At 41.7% G+C, this 20,184-nt stretch overlaps 1 protein-coding gene across 1 annotated transcript in view; it reads left to right on the forward strand.

Moving 5' to 3' along the window:
• ano8b (anoctamin 8b) overlaps window positions 1-20,184 on the forward strand; it is a 44,850-nt gene that overhangs the window by 243 nt on the left and 24,423 nt on the right. The window contains exon 1 of the mRNA XM_084065772.1: window positions 1-103. This exon is cut by the window's left edge and continues 243 nt beyond it. Within this exon, the coding sequence (XP_083921898.1) occupies window positions 1-103 (103 nt within the window). The remainder of the gene's footprint in view (window positions 104-20,184) is intronic.

The following is a 20,184-nucleotide window of genomic DNA, read 5'->3' on the forward strand; positions in this document are numbered from 1 at the left end:
TCCTCTCGGCACAGACACCGTCCTCCGCAGGGCGAGGGAGAAAAGCCCGAGATGAGCGCTGCTGCTCCGGGCCAACAAACGTCCTCCGGCAACGGTGTGTTAGGTGAGTCTACCGTTCCGATGGCCGATGCGGCTTAGCGCCGGAGACTGCTGAGAGCGACAGGGCAGGTGAATGTGTAGCCCTGATGCATGACTGTCATGTCATGACAGTCATGGATGAACTTCAACCTGGTGTTTGCACTTTCTCTCGTTTTAGTCCGTACATCTACTTAAACGTTCAGATTTCAAATATAAAGTGCTTACTCCATGGCCACGGATGTTACATTTATGTACGGCCTCTCAGAAGTACCTGTAACATCCGTATTGTTCAATAAAAATGATTTTAATCAGATTGGTGGCCATTTTCTCCGTGTTTTGCCCTATGCTTTCAGCTACATGACCCTATCGGTTGGGAGGTGTATTGCACTCTGAAACAGTATAACTATGAGAAAATGGCCACGGATCAGATTAAAATGCTTTTTATTGAACAATACGGAATATACGGGTACTTTTGATGGCCCGTAAATAATTGTAACATCCGCAGCCTTGGGTTAAGCACTTTATATTTGAAATGTGAACGTTTATGTAGATGTACGGATCAAAAAGGGAGAAAGTACGAACACCAGGTTGAAGTTCATCCATGACAGTCGTGACAGACGACCGTCGTGTGATCCATGGCTAGTGAATGTGATGCACGCCTCGCCTCACACCCCGCTCCCCGCACCGTCCTTTTGTCTCCCGAACTGCTTTTTAGACACACTATATTTAATGATGTCATCCAGGGATTTACCGTCCGTTGTCTATAGCCTAACTGGGTACCTTTGACTTGAACTATTGGCAGACCTGCTTGACCAGGCTACCTCCACTGTTAAAAACATTAAACTCACATTTGAATAGCCATATGTCTCCTCTAGGCTACTGGATGGCAGATTGGCAGGTGCATGTATTGTCCTTTTAGTGACGGAGGATTTAAGGCCATTCAAGCTTTTGATGCGCTCCCCTCTTAGCAGAACGGACACGCTTCATATAGCTCTACTCTAGTGAAATCATAGCGACCTATTTGTAAAAATTACATGTTATTTTTGGAATAGCCCACGTTATTAGTTGAGGGAGTCGGTCTGAGCAGCAGCGCCTCAGCTGCCATGCTATAGGATTGTTTTCCCATGTCTGGGGCCGCATAAAGCCAGCCTCTGATCCCCACGAGTTGTGCTGCAGAGTGATGCAGTACTACAGTCTATCTATGAGCAGTGGGTTGCCGGGGGATGAGGGCTCGATTCCAGAATGCAGAGCAGGTGAAAGTAATCTGAGAATGCTGCTGGAGAAAAGCAAGCATCATAGGCTATGTTGTTGTCATGTTCATAGGCTATGTTGTTGTCATGTTACTATGTTATAACACACACCACAATGGGCCTAAGCTTGTAAGCCAAAGTTTTTTGTATGGTGAAGACCCACTATTGCAGAAGTGAGGGAATGAGAAAGCATACAGTGTTTTACAGATCAAGAAATTAAAAATAAAACATAAATCAACTGTGTCCACATGTGAGCAATGATCATACACAAAGACAAAAGTACATTTGTCTCCTACTGCACAACTTTAAAAAGCAGGTTGTGTATATACAAAAGTGAATTGCAGCATCTGAGCCTGTTTTGCATTTTCTGCATCTTCATCATTCTCAATTTCTTTCCATGGATCAGGATGCAGTATGGTTTGGTCATGAGGAATTCACTGGGATTATATCATATAACTGTCCTCACATGTGTTAGTGTCAATCAGACAGCAAGGCAGGGTGCATTTTCTTGCTGAGATTTTAGTTCCAGTCTGGAAGGATTGGCTTGGATGTTTGATCATCTGCAGGCTCCCACCATATTCTCCTAATCCCTTCACAGTAGCCCGGGATGACTTTGATCCTCATAGCCATCTTCGTTTGTAGCTTCAGACATTAGTTCCTCATTTCAAGGATTAATTAAGCATCCATAATTGGAACGAGCAATGTAAAGGTCTGCAACTCTCTGAGGTTGGTGCTGAATGATACAATACTGTGCTGTAGTTCTGAAATCAGGCCATGTGTGTGATTATGCTGTTCCACTAGCATGAGTTGAGTTGAGCAGCAACAACAGTGGTGTAGTGTACTGTTAAGAGCAACTTCTTCTTTTAGTCACATGCAGTTCAGAAGTCAGTGTCCAGTTACATTCCTGGAACATGTGGAAGATTGGCACACTAATTTAAAATTCTGAGAATGTACAAATGGACCGGAAGATTTTGCTATGTATACTATTACATTGGACATTTAGGCCTGCTGCAGATGTAGCCTAGCTGTGCAGAGTGACTTTTTTATCAACCTGCTTGTCCATAGCAAATATCTTTCAGTTACAGTGAAAAAAACAAATAAAAACAAAAAAACAATTAAGATAGTGTGAAGATGAGAAGTAAATATTTTTGCTACAATAGTGTCCAAAATATTAAGGTTATTCCTTGGTAAGTACATATATATGACAGCATGGCCTAATATCTGTGGGTTCTTCGTCACAAAAGCTGTGATATGGTTCTTATATTTCATATTGCAAAACAAATTAGTAGAGCTATTTTGATTTCACACATTAAAATCCTCCTTATGTGTGCATGAGTGCGTGTGGGAGAGGGGGGGGGGTTCTGAGCCTTTATTGATAGTGACAGTGGAGAACACACAGAAACACAGAGAAACACATGAAGCAAATGATCTCTGGACGGACGGGAATCGAACCGGGGACTCAATGCCAGGCATTAGAGCCCATGTGGTACCACTCGGCTATCGGTTCACCCAAAATCCTCAGTGTTTAACCCTGAGAGTGTAAAAGTAAGATGATATCTGGCACAGCCCTGTGCCAGGTTGGTGTTTTTAAATTATCTGATACATTAGATGCTGTAGTTAAACAGAACTCTCTTGAGTTACACAAGAGGGAGAAAATATGAACTCTGTCTAAAGCTAGAAAGTTAAGCCCTTTTTTTTGCCACTCTGGGCTTTTTCTCAAAGTGGCACAGTGGTCTGAGGAATCCATACTCAAAACATGTTAGACCAGGTTTCTATGATTCATGGCATTAAAAAAGGCACTTCACATTGTGCAAAATGCATGAGTGAAATGTATTAAGCAGGGACCTGTCCTGAGAGAGGGACCAGTGCCCCTCTCTCCTTTCTGAGTGAGTAGAATTCCTCTGCTTTACTTCAGACAGATTTAGTCAGGTTCAGTGTCACACAGGTTGGTTTAAATATAGCACAGTGTAAAGCCAGCAAGGTAATTTTGAGTGGCGACTGGCTAAGTTTTAAAACTACGTTTTGAACTTCCCACTGCTGTAAACAGCAGGGCTGTTCTCCTCAGCAGCAGATGCACAGAGCCATTGGATTTACCTCATCCATAGATGAAGGGGGTGATGAATATGCTGCAGCAATGATATAATGACAGCAGTGTGTGTGGTGTCTAATGACTTTGAACCTAATGGCTGTCTGTCTGTAGCTCTCTCTGTCTACACCCCCTCCTCTTCTGTCTCTCTCTCTCTCTCTCTCTCTCTCTTTTCCTTTCTCTCGCTCATTGCATGTTAGATGGAGATATATTTCCTTTCCTCCCACTCATATCCCATTCCATACCTGCATTAGCAATCAAGGAAAATTGTCTATGCGCGGCGGGGTGACCTTGCTGCTGCTGGTAATAAGATAGTTGTCAGATTGTAACATATTACCAATACTCTTAATGCCTCCCCCATTGTTGGGCGTTCCCTTTTGTGTTAATGTTACCTGGAAGGGTCAAACGCATTCTGTACCGTATGTGAGCCAGAATTTAATAAGAGGGATGACATTTTCTGTGGTGAAAAAATATCAACTCATCAACCTAACAATAAAATGTATGGGCTACGCTAGGCTATGGGCACTTCATCTCATGCCTGAAATGGCATTTTTATACAGTTGAACATACATGGTTGGACCTCCCATGTATAATTACCCTAGAGCCATTACAAAGAGATAATTTGCAAATATGTCCTTGATGATACAGTTGGGGAATTGAAACCCATGCATCACTCTCCCGGTCCTGACACTTGCGATGCGCTTGTCCCAGATTCCCAAGGTTTTTTTTGTTTGAGAGAGAGTTTAATCATTATCGTCCAGAATACCGTCTCTCTTCTAGCCAATGGAATTATGAATCCTCATTCATGCCCTCTGGAATTGAATAGACTTTATAAACCATGAAGATTATCACACATTGTAAGCAGGGAATGGTAATGCATACCCCAGAGCTTACTGCACCCTGAGTAGAGGGAAACTGCTGCTAGTACTGATACAGGTCTCCTGCCTTGTGCTCGATATGGGATGGAAACTAATACTGCATGTAGAGGAAACCCTGTCAATGTCTTTAGAATGTCTTTCTCTGTGGTTATAGCAGGGTCAATATATACCAAGGAAGCCTTTCCTGCCGGCAACTGATATTGCATTGCTGGGGGAAAAACGATAATGCATTCAGTCACCCTGTCCTTTATCCTCACTGACTGTACTGACTAGGTTGGGATTTATTTTTGTAGTTGCTAAGCAAAGCTAAGAGAAGTGCAATGACCATGGTGAGGAATGCTTCTAGTCTCAGTCATGTAGTCCTTATCAGTCCCTCTTTACTTTCTGGTGCAGGATAACAAGCTCTGAATGTATAGGCTAAAATCTCTTCCTGTTCTAGATTACTATACTATTATCTATATATATATTTGCAACAGTCAAAACAAACATGTCAGTGTGTTTAAGTACCAGTGTTTTGCCTATATGCATTCAACAGCAGTTATTACAAGATTAGAAGGCTTGTCTTATTTTATATCTTCATAAACAAACATGATATTATTTTGCGCTACGGACGTTTCATGTCCAATTCACACTTGTGAGAAAACAGCTGGGGCTCTGTCTATCTTCCATCTACAGAATATTCTGCACTACGAGTGCTCTATATCTAGGTCAATTCGTCGGTAAACCATCTAAACAAGAAACTTAGCCTTTATACCTGATTATGTCAGCATCATATTATAAGGTACAATAATTAAGTAAGCAACGCTGATCACGGCTGTTTTATCTATTATTATTATATTTATTCATTATTAATATTATAGCCACCACAAAAGTTTTGTTTTAGACCCACCTTGTACCTTGAGTATTTGTGATTTTTCTGTACATGCGTGGTTGTTTTCATTCAATGAATGTCAATTGTTTTAAAGATTATACTTTCATTACCTCATATGTAAACTAGATCCTGCTCATTACTGTGCATATGTACTTTATGTGACTTTGTGTACTTAAGCCTTAGTTGCCAGAACGCTTCTAGCTGCATGTACGAGAGAAATACAAGTGCAAACATTGTCCACCACTGCTGCTACAAAACTCCATCCATGATCTTTCCAATCAGATTTCTTCTCTTTCTTTTGTTTTGACTTATTTCCTCTAGTGCTAACTCTTTGTTTAGTATTAGGGTTTTATAAATCTCGAAGAAGGAGAAAATGATCAACAACAACTCTCCATTACATATATGCAATAGCTGGCTGATTATACTGTGTACCTCAGTCAAGTCTCATAGGAAAGCAGCACATTGTGTTCCAACTAAAACAGAGGCCCACTTGGAGTGAGTGCTACTAACTCCTCCAATCATTACTTTATAACCCAGGAGTCTTTCATTACTTTCTCCCCTCCTTTTTAGCTTTAGCTTAACTTCTAGCTTCTTGTTACGTTTTTTTTCTTCAGTAAGTATATTCCATTTCAGTCAGCAGGAGTTGGGCTTGCTTGGAGGATATGCATACATACAGTAGGAAACAAAATCTGTCCGCATTAGCCTCACTCTATCCGGAAGGGCCTTGAGAGTGTAACCTACATCTCTGCACGAAATAATACAGTACTTTCTGTTCCAGCTGATACACATTTGCATACTGTTACTGTAGAGCCTGTTGTCACTGATGACTGATGAGAGCTCCCGTGAGGACCTCTCCTCTATGCCTCTCTCCTTTTAAATGATTTGGTTCATTCTGCCCTCTCTCTTTCAGTCTGTTGTCTTGCTTGTTGTGAAGATTCTCAAAAGCTTGGTCCCACACTATCACTTTTTCCCCTTGAGACTATTTTTTCCCCCTTTTCTTCCGTTCTCAATCACTCTTTTTTTTACTTGTTTGTTTAAAGACAGAAACTTGCCTCAGCGGTCTGTTTAAGACGCTGAAGGAGACAGAAAGAGTAGGGGAACATTCTGTACCGACTACTGCATTTGCACATAGTCAATGTTGACGGATGACGAAAGCCCACCACTCTAGCAATTACAGGCAAAGTTTTGTCACTTTCTCTTTCCACATGTTTTATTCTAATATACTGTACTGTACTGCCTGGGGCTGGGCGATATTGAAGAAATCAAATATCACTATATGCTTGACCAAATACCTCAATATAGATATTGTGTGGAATGGGGATTTTTAGATACTACTAAAAAATAAAGGGATGGCCTCAACACTGGCATGTTCACAAAAAGCAATATTTCTAAAGTAATAGTGGACACCTCTCATGCTCACATCATTGTCTTTAGCCCTATATAATTTGTCGTACGACCGAAAATAACAAGATTTAATAGAAAGAAATAATACGATTTTTGTATTCACTTGAAAATCAGCTGTTTTCTGTGAACGATACGGGGGTACAACGAAGTATAAATTAGACAGGCGAACATGAACATTACAGTGTTTCTTGTTTTTCTGACACCATTTTCCATTCCCTCAGAGGTCTGAGAGTCCCAGAGCGTTGCACATGACGGTTGAACAAATTGGCTGTCAGAGACACGTCACCTTTGCTCTCGTACATCTATTTACATGTGAACTATTTCCAGTGATTGTCTCTTCTCTTCTGATCCTTGTTGACTGAGGCAGGAAAGTCAAGGCCTGTTTATGTGTAGTCAGTGCACATCCCTTTTGAGATTTAATCTCAAAAGAAGCCGTAATACGAAAACCTTAAGCTTGGAGTAATTCATAATTCATTGTCTTTAATGGAATAATATGCTGCCTTATAGTGCCTACTCCACAATCAAATATTATTTAATTAGCATTTGACCTTTTATAATATTTGTATTAGCTGTCCAGTGTTTTGATTACATTTCTCCTCCATTTGTATGTATGTTTTGTCTTCTCTGTTGAAGTCTATTATTTGATGTTATTGACATGTATGCATGTTAACTCAACATCTCCCGCTCACACAAAGGGGATTTCCCACTGACCAATGGAGATCCTGGACTTCAGGCAGGTCTACTCTGCTACACTTACAGTATATGTACTATTCTTCCATGTCGCCATCAAGGCCTTTTCAAAGGCAAGAGAAATCAAAGCCACATCACTGATGCTGGATGTCTTCCTCTGCTTGTCATTGAGCAGACAGGAAGTGGATGCAAATGTGTAGTAATATACATCAGAGTGAGGCCCCTGGCTATTGATCTGGCTTAGTGCCTCCTGTGTTTCCTGTGTGTCCAGGAATAGCTTAGCACAGTGGTTCTCAACCTGTGGTCCGGGGCCCACTGGTGGGCCTCGAGGATATTGTGGGCCCGCAATTAATTTATAAAAAAATAGTTTTCTTTAAAACCTTGAAAAATTAGTCTTCATTGTGATAAATAGGAACTTTAAGTATACTGATCCCGATTAGAACACAATCGATTGATTGATTATTAAAATAACACGCTCTGAAAATGCACGTGGCCCTCCAATCTGACCACTTCTGACCCCAAATTGATGTATGTTGAAGAAAAGAAAAATTGAACGAAAAGATGTTGCTTTAACTGTACATTGTTTGACCTTCAAAAAATAAATTAAAAAATACAATGTTTTTGAGAATCGATACGGTATCACAAAACATAATATTGCAATACTCAAGTGTCCTATTGATATTTTCTTAACACCCCAACTTTAAATGTCAATTCTTCTTGAAATGCTTGGCAGTTGGCACTGCTTGTACAGTTACTCAGAAGCAGTTTTCAGTGAGTGAAGTCATCTTTCTTTGTGTCCCAAATCAGGACATTATTATATAGAATAATGACAGGCCCCAGAAAGCCTCTCAATCCTCTCAATCAGGCCTGGAATTTCGTCATTTTAGGGGCAAGGCCACTTGGCCTTTGGTGTTGTCCATTTTTTGAGGGCACAAAGGCCAAATGCAAGGGCAGAAGGGCCATCAAATAAAACACGATTTTAGTGTGTTTAAAATAATTAATTGAATTTAATGATTAAAGATAATTTAAAATGTAATATGTAGACTATCTGCAGTGAAATAAATAAATGATGGTATTTACAATCTGATCCATGCTCAGTCCTGCACCAATCAAAGTAACTGGATTGGTTTAAAGATGGGGATTCAGAGGAGTTAAGAATTCAGAATCTGAACAAAAGACACTGGTGTCTACATGACAAGAAAGAGACACTGGTGTCTACACATTGACAAGAAAGAGACAGAGGAGAAAGTGGTACAGTCAGCTGGGGCATTAAGGCCACTGTGGCCTCAGGGCATGCCATTTTTTTGGCCAAACTGAGGGGCAACGACGGCCATGGCCTTCGTGGTCTCCCTGAAATTCCTGCCCTGCTCTCAGTGCTTTCTTCTTTTGTTTAATATTTTGCTCTTTAACTCTCCAGTTCCTGTATTGTTTTGTAGTTCACTTTTGCAAATAGTGTCTAACGTCAGAACTTAAATCTCATCCTCAGTAAATGGCTGTCTCAACTGCTTAACTCTGAATAGTGCTTCAGTAATCTTGACCCCTTCCTTACAGCCCCCAGATGACTTGGCATTGTTGATAAGTGTAATCCACTCCTTTGTTCTGTGTGCTCATTAGAAAAACCCTTCGTCCGCCCAGAGATTCAGCATTTCAGTTTGACGGTGCCTGCTGCCCGGCAAGCATGCAGGTCTATTTGGCACACAAAAGTTGGCATTCATTAGATTGTATTCATCACCACTCAGTCACTTGTTCATAATTTGTAAACACCCTCCCCACAATGGCCAATTCAGCCAGTTAGGTAACCAGTCTGTGCCTATCTGAACGAGATCAGTGAAATCAGCACTAACTACTTAAACCCTCTAGACTTAGTAAACTGGACCTGAGTTGGCTCTCTACTTGGACCGCTTCTACTCTACACCAAATCTCTTCGCCAAAACTAGCCCACATGTTGCCACAACGCTTGTGTTGTGACACAGCATTGTGAGCTTTCCTTGTACATCCGTTATATTTTTGGCTAATGTTCCCCCAGAATATGTATGCAGGGGTTCAAGTGGTCAACTCTCTTTAATTCAACTCTCAGATTTTAAATGAATACTCTGCTCTTCACTGTGTAGTTGTTGCACCAAGGTTATCATGTAAGGCAGTTCAACACTGCAGTTCTTTCATCTTTGTAACCTGGCCGAATAATAGACTGCATTGTCTGTCTTTTCACTGTAGCTGAGGAGGAGCACACACACACACACACACACACACACACACACACACACACACACACACACACACACACACACACACACACACACACACACACACACACACACACACACACACACACACACACACACACACACACACCACTGAGATAGGTCACCCCAGTTAACCAGCTAGCCTAGAATGAACCTCAAACTTTACCTATTTGGCAGAGAGGGGGATTACATTAACTGGGTGTGAGGAAGCAAGAACAGAAGAACAAAGTCATGTAAGGAAGAAGTTGAATAAACTTGTCACCAAAATATTCCAAATGCAAGTATTTGTGGCTCTCCCTTCCCACTGTCTCACATTGTCCTTCCCTTGGCTCCCAGCACCGGTGTCACGTGTGATCATTGTTAAGTCGAGGCAAAGGACGTGTCCCCATTACCCTCCCTGCGTGAGTTAATGAGGGAAATAGACTTGAGATATCCACCAGCACTGACATCTTCGTCCCATTCATCAGAGTGGGAGAGCTTGCGCGTCAAACCACCCTGACGCAGATAGACAATCTAGTCACAATCTGGATTACGTCACTTAGGATAGCCTCTCATCTCAGCAGCTATTAATCAGAATGAGCTCCTACTGTACCAAAAGGAGAAACTCATTAAGGTTCTTTTGAAGGGTTCCACTGCCTCTGTATAGGAAGTTATAATGCAAAGATCATATCTGGAGCATGTGATAATGGTTGGGGGAAAAAAGAGAAAGGCAGTCTGATAATTAGACACTTAAACCCCATACGCTGTTGAGCGAAGTCCCTCAGGGCTCTATACTAGTGTCTTTTCTGTTTTCGCTTACATTAAATATCCAATGAAATAGCCGATCGACGCATCCGAACGCAATGCATTGTGAGCTTGTCGATCTGCTATTTTCTGAGAAGGTTTTCCCCAGAATATGGATGTAGGGGTTAAAGGTAGGGTAAGTGGTATTTTTTGGTTAAAACAAAAAGTATTTTGTTAAAAGGTTAAAGCACAATATTGTGATAGTAATCATTGCTATAGACTAGAGTGTTTGTTCAGTAACAGGAGTCTCCCCGTCTCTCCAGCTCTTTAATAAACAGAAAATACATTTTTCGGTAGGTGTCAAAATCTCAGCCAATCAGGAGAAAGTACCCATTTTTAAGCTTAATTTGTATAGTGTTCCAGTTCCAATTTTGTCTGCTCATTTCTTAGTGTCATCACTTCCAATTTCACTTGTTTAATCTGTATCCTGATTGTGTTCTCTGTCCTGGTTGGATAAAATTGGAAATTAAACTGAAACTGAAACGAAAATGCATTTTCTGTTTAATAAAGAGGTGGAGAGACAAGGAGACTCCTAATACTGAACAAACACTCTATAGCAATGAGTACTATCAGAATATAGAGCTATTTAACAATTATTTTAACCAACGCAAATCACTTACCCTACCTTTAAGTGGTTAGGACAAGGCAGTCCCTGGATTGCTTTGAAATAGACATGGAAGTAGTCATTTAGACAATACGCCATACTTTTGTTGTAGATGCGTCATTAATATTGTGTAATATTGTGCCAGTGCAGTACAGGAGCAGTGCCATTTCTAATGCCAGTCATCATGAGCCTTTATAAGGGACGCTAATGTGACAGTAGCAGTCGCAGTGTGTGTGTGTGTGTGTGTGTGTGTGTGTGTGTGTGTGTGTGTGTGTGTGTGTGTGTGTGTGTGTGTGTGTGTGTGTGTGTGTGTGTGTGTGTGTGTGTGTGTGTGTGTGTGTGTGTGTGTGTGTGTGTGTGTGTGTGTGTCTGTCTGTTTGTTCAGATGTCTATCATTATGTCACTGTCAGTGATCTTATACTGTCAGTGTCTAGCAAATATTTGTGTTCAGGCCGTGGCTCATTGAGTGTGTTTATTTTAAAACATAATATCCAATACTCAAGTGTCCTTATTTTCTTAACACCCCAACTTTAAATGTCAATTCTTCAGTTGGCGCTGCTTGTACAGTTACTCAGACGCACCGGGCACGAATGCCCTCCCTTAAAGCCCCTTAAAAATGTACAGGTATCAGTATATTTTTTGCACTTTCAACTACAGTTTCTGTATTGTATTGTTTTGTAGTTCACATTTGCAAATAGTGTCTAATGTCAGAACTTAAATCTCATCCACACTCATGTAACACATTGTGACAGTAGCAGTTCCAGTGTGTGCGTGTGTGCGTGCATGCGTCTGTCTGTCTGTTCAGCTGTCTATCGATCTGTCTGTCAGTGATCTTATACTGTATATATATACTTATTGATGCTAAGTTTTTACTCATATTAGCTTACACCTTATTTTTTTTTTACATCTTGTTATTTTGTTTTTATTATATTGTTAGCACAGTGGCAGAGCATGCTACACCAACATTTCACACACATACTTGTATGAGCTATGAGCGTGAGTGACAAATGAGTCTTGGATCTATTTGTGACAGAGCAAGTGCATTTTGGACGTTTCAGAGCGCACAACGCTAAGAATGCCTGACCTTTTACACCCCCCGGCCTCCCTCGCCTTGGTCAGTTTGAGGGCTGGCACAGGCCATGCCCACATGAACATCACAGTGACACAATGACGTGTGCATGCGTGCGTGTGTTTGTGCGTGTGTGTGTGGGACTGTGTGTGTGTGCAGTAATAAAAGAGAGTGCAAGGGAAGGGGGGTTGTGAACATGGGGAGAGGGAGTAGAGAACGAGCGAGATTGAAATGGGGGGGGGGGGGGGGGGGTAACAGAGCTGCTCCCTGCTAAGACAGGGAGAGGGGATTTCATATCAGCTAAAACAGATCTGTGTGCACAGCTGCCTGAGGAAGAGAAAGACGATAATGTGCGTGTTTGTGTATGTGTTTGTGTTTGTGTGTGCGCGTGCGCATGCGTGCGTGCGAGCGTGTGTGTCTATAGACACACATGCATAATGCTCACACACCTATACAGTATGTGTGATTCATGCCAGTGTGCTACTGTGCTTTGGGACTAGGAGATGGCCATTGCGACAAGAAATAAAACCCGTCAGACAGTGTTTGGGAGGCAGGGAGGAGGAGGAGGGAGGAGGGAGGGGGTGGAGACAGAGAAAGAGAAGGAAAACGAGCAACTGACTGGAAATGTTTGTGCCAGAGCACATGGGGAGGACTTGCATCCTGCAGATTCTACTCGGAGTCACGGTGGTTTCGCTTGGTATTCATCGCACAAGCACATGTCCTTCCTGCATGGCGTCATAGCTTAGGGTGCACATTTCACCACCATCATACAGTTGTAGTGCATATTAGTAACTATGCACATTTGTACACGTCTATCATTGTAAATAAATATGATGTAGACTAAATTATAGGCCTAAACGATGCGATTAACGCAAATGTTTCTGTGTCCGTTTGCTCGTTTGTGCCTGTGTCTGTCTGTGTTTTTGATTGTGTCCCTCTCTGCTTGTCTCGGTTATGTACCGTATACAGTATGTGCACCTAAAGATGATGTCTGGGATTTGGGAACAACAGGTCGTCCGGGGTCATCTTTGCAGGAAGGCGACAAACATACAGTACAGACAGAGAGATGGCTCTAATTGAGGAAATCAGGTTTGAACATGATTAGATCCTCTATACTAGCCCACTTAAAGATGGAATCTAGTCCTAATGGGGACAATTATTTTGTCTGCATTTTTGTGTGACGATAGAAAGGTGCGCTCCTCTGTCAAGCTGTCTCCTGTCTGAATGACTGTCTAACAGATTGTCCCTTGACTGTCTGGCTGCCTAGCTCCCTGTCTTCCTGCCTAGTTTGTTGGTCGTAATTTATACTTCATTGCATGACTCTGCCGCGCACCAAATATAGCAGATCTACAAGGGACACGTTGTGGCTTGTAGATCGGTTATTTTCGGTGTGCGACAGCGTTATATGAAGTATAAATTAGGCAAGTGCAAGTTTTTAATGATATGAAGCCATTCTTGGCAGCTCCCAACAGTCACACCCTATCCTAGTCACTCGTCGCATCTGCTATGTAACTAACATTACCTAACCTGGCAGAAACAGAGGACATAAAGACAAATACCTCTAGGGGTAACTGCGAGAATGAGATTTGTTATGTTGTTTTGTAACCATGATGTACAGTATGTATGATTCAGGTCCTATAGAACAACGGCACGTTACATTGTGTTGTTAATTAGTTAGGCTATTTATAGTTGCATTTTGTTGCGTTTTTTGTTTGTTTGATTTTTTGCTAGGTATATAACTTGTCCTCTGAAAATGCCTGCTGTTTCAGCACATTGTTCAGTCTCATCACATGACATGATTTACTGTGACATGTAATGTAAAGCTCTCACACCACACGCTCTGAATATAGATAGACTGACGTAAAGCTCTGATCTTATGGAATTACAAACTAGTGTTAGTTTACAATGTTTTTACCAGTTGCTGGCCTACATTACGGTATGTGGCTGTTCCCTATGTCATTCTTATGTGTTTTACTGGGACTAGCTTATAAATGATATAGTAGGGCTGGGCAATTAACCAAAAATATATCAAAACTGCCTTAATCTTAAACAGACTTAATCTTAAATAATCGAGAATATCAACAAAACACGAAAAAGGGGGTTGGTTGTGGATATGACAAACAGCGAGAATGGCGGCACACAAGGAAGGCTGATGAACTGCCATGGCCTGATGGTGAACAAAATATGTACATAAAAGAATAAAGGTTTTCAGTGAATGTGTTCACTGTAATTGTTGATAATCAACCTACAAATTAAGTAGGCCTGCTCAAAAGACTTTCAAGATGACATGAAACGGTCCATTTCAAATAATGCATAAACATTTAGTGAAAACATTTAGCAAGGCTCACATTTACATCTCACAAGGAAAAGACATCATACAAGTTATTCCGAATGTTGACATTGCCTTTAGAATCTGCCGGCACATCTGGGGAGCATTCGTCTAAACTCTCCTTGATCAAAAACAAAATGAGATCCACTATGGGACAAAACAGTCATTTGACTCGCATGCGTTTCGAAAGTGATAAGTGAAAGTGAAGTGGAAACTGGAATTCAGACTTCTCAGCTTGAAAAAGCAAGAAAGAAGAGCTTCGGCAGTCTAAGCTATTCTTTAATTAATGAAAACGGAATTTGAATGACTAATGCTGATCAAAAAACGAAGGTCTCCCCATTCATTAGGAGGACAATATCAGTCACCAGAAGCAGGGATGTGTGTTCAATGAGTCTAACATGGAGTTTGAAGTTGAATAGGAGGGGGGCGTGTTTGATCAAAAGAATGTCAAATATCTAAATATTGAATCAAGCAACTTAATAACTGTCTGGGTTACATACAAAAGCCTGAGTAGACGTGAAAGAAGTGTTTTAAAGCTTTATTAATTAACCTTTAAGCCTGATCAAACCGTCTTCTTAATCCTGCTCTGCATACAAAAAACCCTGCAAACCCCATCAGCAATCCTCATTCTGTATAGCTCCTGTATATCAATGGTTCTCAAACCTTTTCAAGGACCCCCAAATTAATATGTATTTGACCCCCATACAAGGAAGTTTTGTGGGGGTACAACAAAGTCTTTAAAATGTTTAAAAAATATCTCAAATCTTTCAATTGTTTTCTAGATTTTTCTAGCTCACAATGCGTCACATTGTGATGCGTTGTGAGCTTGTAGATCTGCTATTATTAATGATTCTATATTAACTAATATTACTGAGGGAACCCCCTCCTCAAGGACCCCTGGGGGTCCAAGGAAACCCCACATTGAGAACTACTGCTGCATATCGGGAAATATATTTCCCATCAATGCATAACCACTCACACTGCCAGTTGAGACAGTTTTGGTAGTTGACTACCAAAAGACTAACCTATGCATCTTTGATTCTGTTAGTGCAGGGGGTTTCATTACAACATTTTTCAGGCCAAGAACCCCTTAGCTGAGAGAGAGATGAAGCAGGGACCCCCACTACATTGTGTATAACATTGTGTTGCAGATTAAACCTTTTCATAGATTTCATAGATAGCTTCATAGACTTGTTTTACAGCACTGTCATCAGTGTTGTATAAATTAATGTTTTTTGCGCTGCGAGGCGTTGTGAGCCTTGTGAGCCTTGAATTATAGGAGCTTAAAAAGGTGTAGGCTATAATAGAAAGAACGGATGTCAACACACTACAGATGTAATGGTGGGAAAACAGAAACAATGTTTTAAATGTAATTCTAGTCTTAATTACATTTGCATTGTAGCAGTACAGTAGCCATAATGCTGTGTTGCCTTTATACCGTGTATGAGGACGCTCACCGTTAAACCTGTTATGCAATTTAAAGTAGCCATTTGGGTACTTGGCTCGTGAATCTAGGGGCACTCATTCTAGCGTGCACGCATGTGCACCGTACCGTGTCGTACCTGCGCGTGAAAGATTACTGGCCACACGCCGTTGTCCCGTGAAGCGACCAAAACACCACTGCCCCCCAGCATGCAATCGCAAAGAAAAGAGAGCTAGCCATTACAGACTGATAAAACATCTGCAGCATCCTGTTATTACACACACCCAAGGACCTCAGCCTCCTCAGAAAGAACAATCCTTGCTGCAGAGGATATCAGAGTTGTCAGTCCAGTCCAGTTGTTTGTTCAAGTGCACTCCCAGGAATTTGTAGCCGTCCACAAACGCCACCACCTCCCTGTGAATGAAACTAAGGACCGGAGGGACCCTCTTGCTCCTGCGATAACCCACAACCATCTCCCTGGTCTTGTTAGCACTGAGCCCGGAGGCAGTTCACTACGCTCCACCTCACTGAAGTCCCTCACCACGTTGTCCGTGATGCAGCTGACGACAACAGTGTCACCCGAGAACTTCGGGAGGTGACAGGTCTTAAGAGTTGTAACGGAAGTCAGAGGCGTACAGTAGATGGTGAACAGGAAGGGTGACAGCAGTGCCTTGGGGAGCACCCGTGTTGCTCACTAGCACATCAGACCGTCATCCCCGCATTCTCACGTCCTGCGGTCTACCTGAAAGATAGTCCGTAATCCAAGACACCATACCACCTGTCCACCCGCATCACTGCAAGTTTCTCCGGCTCAACGTATGTGCAAATGTACAGTGACAAATACTCCAGAGGGGTGGGGAGGGGACCACATTTTAATTATTATTAATATTACTCTAATCTTGCCAATCTAATCTATTCTAAATGGAATACTGCGCGTGCGCACACACACACACACACACACACACACACACACACACACACACACACACACACACACACACACACACACACACACACACACACACACACACACACACACACACACACACACACACACACACACACACACACACACACACACACACACACACAAACAAAAAAACATACATCTGCCTGGTTGTTGTCTGATAAGAGCTAGACCTGTAACACTCACTGTGAAGGCTTTGGAGTGATACAGGCCCTATTATATGTGTATCATCTCTACTAGTCCAGTGCTGACGGCTTTCTCACTTTTACTATCACTCAATTTCAGTGACTCTTCTTCTATTTAGTACTTTACGTTGAGATTTCTGTAGAGATCTGCTGAACTTTTCAGATTTTCCTGAATGAATTTGTATCAACAACAAAATTCGGCTTTCTCTGCGTCTCTACCATATTAACATGGTGGCCATTTTGCCCTTACTTGATTTTGCCTGATCTGCTTCATCGTTTGCTGGTGCAATGCATTGTGAGCTTGTAGATCTTCTATGTTTGAGTGACAGCTACCACACGGCACACTGGTATACAACCAGTTTAAATTAAGTAATACTTAGGAGGATGGGAAATGTTCCAAACGGGACAGCTTGAGGGTGATGATGATGGTGATTCAGGCGTGTGGTATCTCAACAAGAACAACTAACACTACTACTTCTTTAATTTGAATATATCGCCCACTAATGTTAAAGGGTAGGAAGTGATGCTGCTCCTGCAAAGCCTCACTTGGCCAAGTTGTGGAGTTGCTGGTGTCAGCTGTCTATAAGGTCAGAGGAGGCTAATTTAGTGGAAACTGCCTTTCCCTTTGAAGTCAAGTGGTGCTCAGACAGTTCACCAGAACAACCCCCCCTCCCCAAACAAACAAACAAAAAAACTGCGTTCTTATGCACCAGTCTTGCATTGTGCACATGTTTATTTGAAATAAAGACTCTGCTCATGAGTGATGTTTTAGAGCAGTGGTTTTCAACCTTTTTCATGCCAAGGACCCCGAAATTGTTATACATTTGGCTGCGGACCACCACTTGAAAATGTTTTGTGCCAGGGACCGCCAAAAGCAAAGATGTCAGTTCATTTTTGCTTTAAAAAAATATAAATATTCAAAGATTATGCACACTTTTTCAAGGTTTTTCAAAAATAGCAGATCTACAAGCTTATAGCACGGCACTCGGTGCCGCGCTATGAGCTTGTATATCTGCTATTTTGGAATAGCCAAAGCTAAGCGGTTAAAATGATTGTGACGCTTATGTTAACTAATTTCGCTGGGGACCCCCTGTTACTCCCTCAAGGACCACTGGTGGTCCCCGGACCACTGGTTGAAAACCACTGTTTTAGAGAAGTGTTGTAGAGTAGTGTGAGCTGTGCCCGTGACCAGTAGATAGTTGTTGTCTGTAAATTATAATTGTGGCTGTCCCAGGATTCCATGCTAGGGAGCCTGTGTGTGTGTGTGTGAGAGAGAGACAGTCAGACAGACAGTGTTTGTATGTTGTTCATGTCCTTAGCAATGAATACAGCACTCATTATAATGCTTGTCATGATCAGGCTAAGAGAGTTTGCCACTGCCTGCTGTTTCTCATCCCAGACGCAGCGAGACAACCGAACACACTTCAGTATCTGGGAGTACATGTCAAGATTAAAGAGTCAAGCATCCATATTTCCTTTTACTATTCGGTCTGTTGTGATGTTTGAAAACGTCCTTCAGAAAGGGCGAGCAGCATGGAACCAGATGGGGTTGGCGCAAGCTCTTTGTAAGTACTGCACCGAGGATACGTGACGGATCATGTAAAAAAGAAATGCTTGCTCCTAGTCAAAACATTTTAAGGGGAATGTTTGTAGCACCTACATGAGTTATTTTGTCATGGCAGAAAATATCTAATCTCATACAAATAAAAAAGTCAAGTGAATTTCCTGAAAAAGTCGATGTCAGCATTGAATTTAAAAGGAGAGGAAGTCTTTTGACAGTGTTCATATTCAACCTTATTTTGTCCTCTTGTATGTCTGCGTTATGTACCGTATGACAATATCAGTTCTCTGTAAAAGACCCACTGTGCTGTTAGTGTGAAACTCTGTCCTCTGTTCCAGGATAGGAACTAGAGGGACATACTGTGCAACGGAACAATAATAGTTTTATTTGACAGGTATTTATTGGAGCTTCAAATTCAGAATCAAACCATGGAGATACAGTATGATTTCCTAAAAGACTATGGTGGGGGACCGTGCGCGTGCGTATGCGGAGATGTACACACGGCTAACCACTGATGCTGTCAAACTATAGAGCATAAAAAGATTGTCACCAATATCTTCAATATAAGTGAAGCTATATATTCCCTAGGGGTGTTGGGGTGGTGTAGAGGTAAAGTACCAGCCACCACACTCGGGCGCTCCGACAGGCACTCCAACAAACAATTGGCAGTGTTTGTGGGTGGGATTATCACTGTCGATGCACTAGCTACTCCTACTGCATTCAATCTGCAAAGAATAGATGTTTTATCATACCTGCCGTTCTTTTTAAAATCGTATTCTTATTTGATATATTTGGATGTATATTTCAGTACATACAGTGTTGTTATTAATATTATTATTATCTTTGCGGAACATGTCCTACCTAAATTTCGCTGCTTGAATCTTATTTCCTACTGGTTGGCCGGGACACCTGCTCAATGGGGAGTGGAATTGGGGAAGATAACATGAACCTCACTCATGTTGCACTCTCCTGTTGAAGCTCCTCACTGTCAGGTGAAAAGAAGCAGCTGGCAGCTCCATGTGGGTGGCATGTGGTTGTCTACACCCTCCCCAGGCCAACAGTGGAGGTTTGCAGTAACAGGGACAGCAGTACCCATGGCAATTGGCAATTTATATAATACATATATATTATATATCGTCGCTGTCGGGTGGAAACCTTGTATGTCCAAAACGTTGCTTTTTTGTTATGAAAGAATTATATATCTAAAAGCTCACAACGCGTCGTGACACGTTGTGAGCTTGTAGAGCTGCTATTTTCTGCTATTTTCATTACTTGTGAAAAACGGACAAAAACGTTTTCTGCCCGACTGCAACTATATATATATATATATATATATTCCTTTGCCATTATGATGGCTGTGATAGTGAACGTGCATGTGTGCGTGCTCTCTGGAAAGTGGTCTACTTTCTGTACTCTCTGAAGACCCAGGGCTTGTTCTGGGACAGTGTTCTGTCCTTTCAGTACTACAGTATTCAGGACCCGTTTAACCACTTTAACCCTGGCGTCCTAATTTTGGGCATCTCATTATAGGAAAATATATATATATAAATATACTGCATATATTTATTTTATCTTGCAATCCGGCTATTTTCAAACAAATTTAGAATGGGGAGGGGTTAAATTGTTAAGTGGTTAAGTGATTAATCACACTGTTCTCTTACAGCACGGTACTGTTTAGGGCCTGGGGTTACCCAGGAAACTTTAAACTATTGACCCCACTAACTTTAATGTGGGGTCAGTAGATGATAGAACCAGGGTGACCA

This window comes from Gymnoscopelus microlampas (genome assembly GCF_963454915.1).
Source record: "Gymnoscopelus microlampas genome assembly, chromosome: 9".
Taxonomy (NCBI): Eukaryota; Metazoa; Chordata; class Actinopteri; order Myctophiformes; family Myctophidae; genus Gymnoscopelus; species Gymnoscopelus microlampas.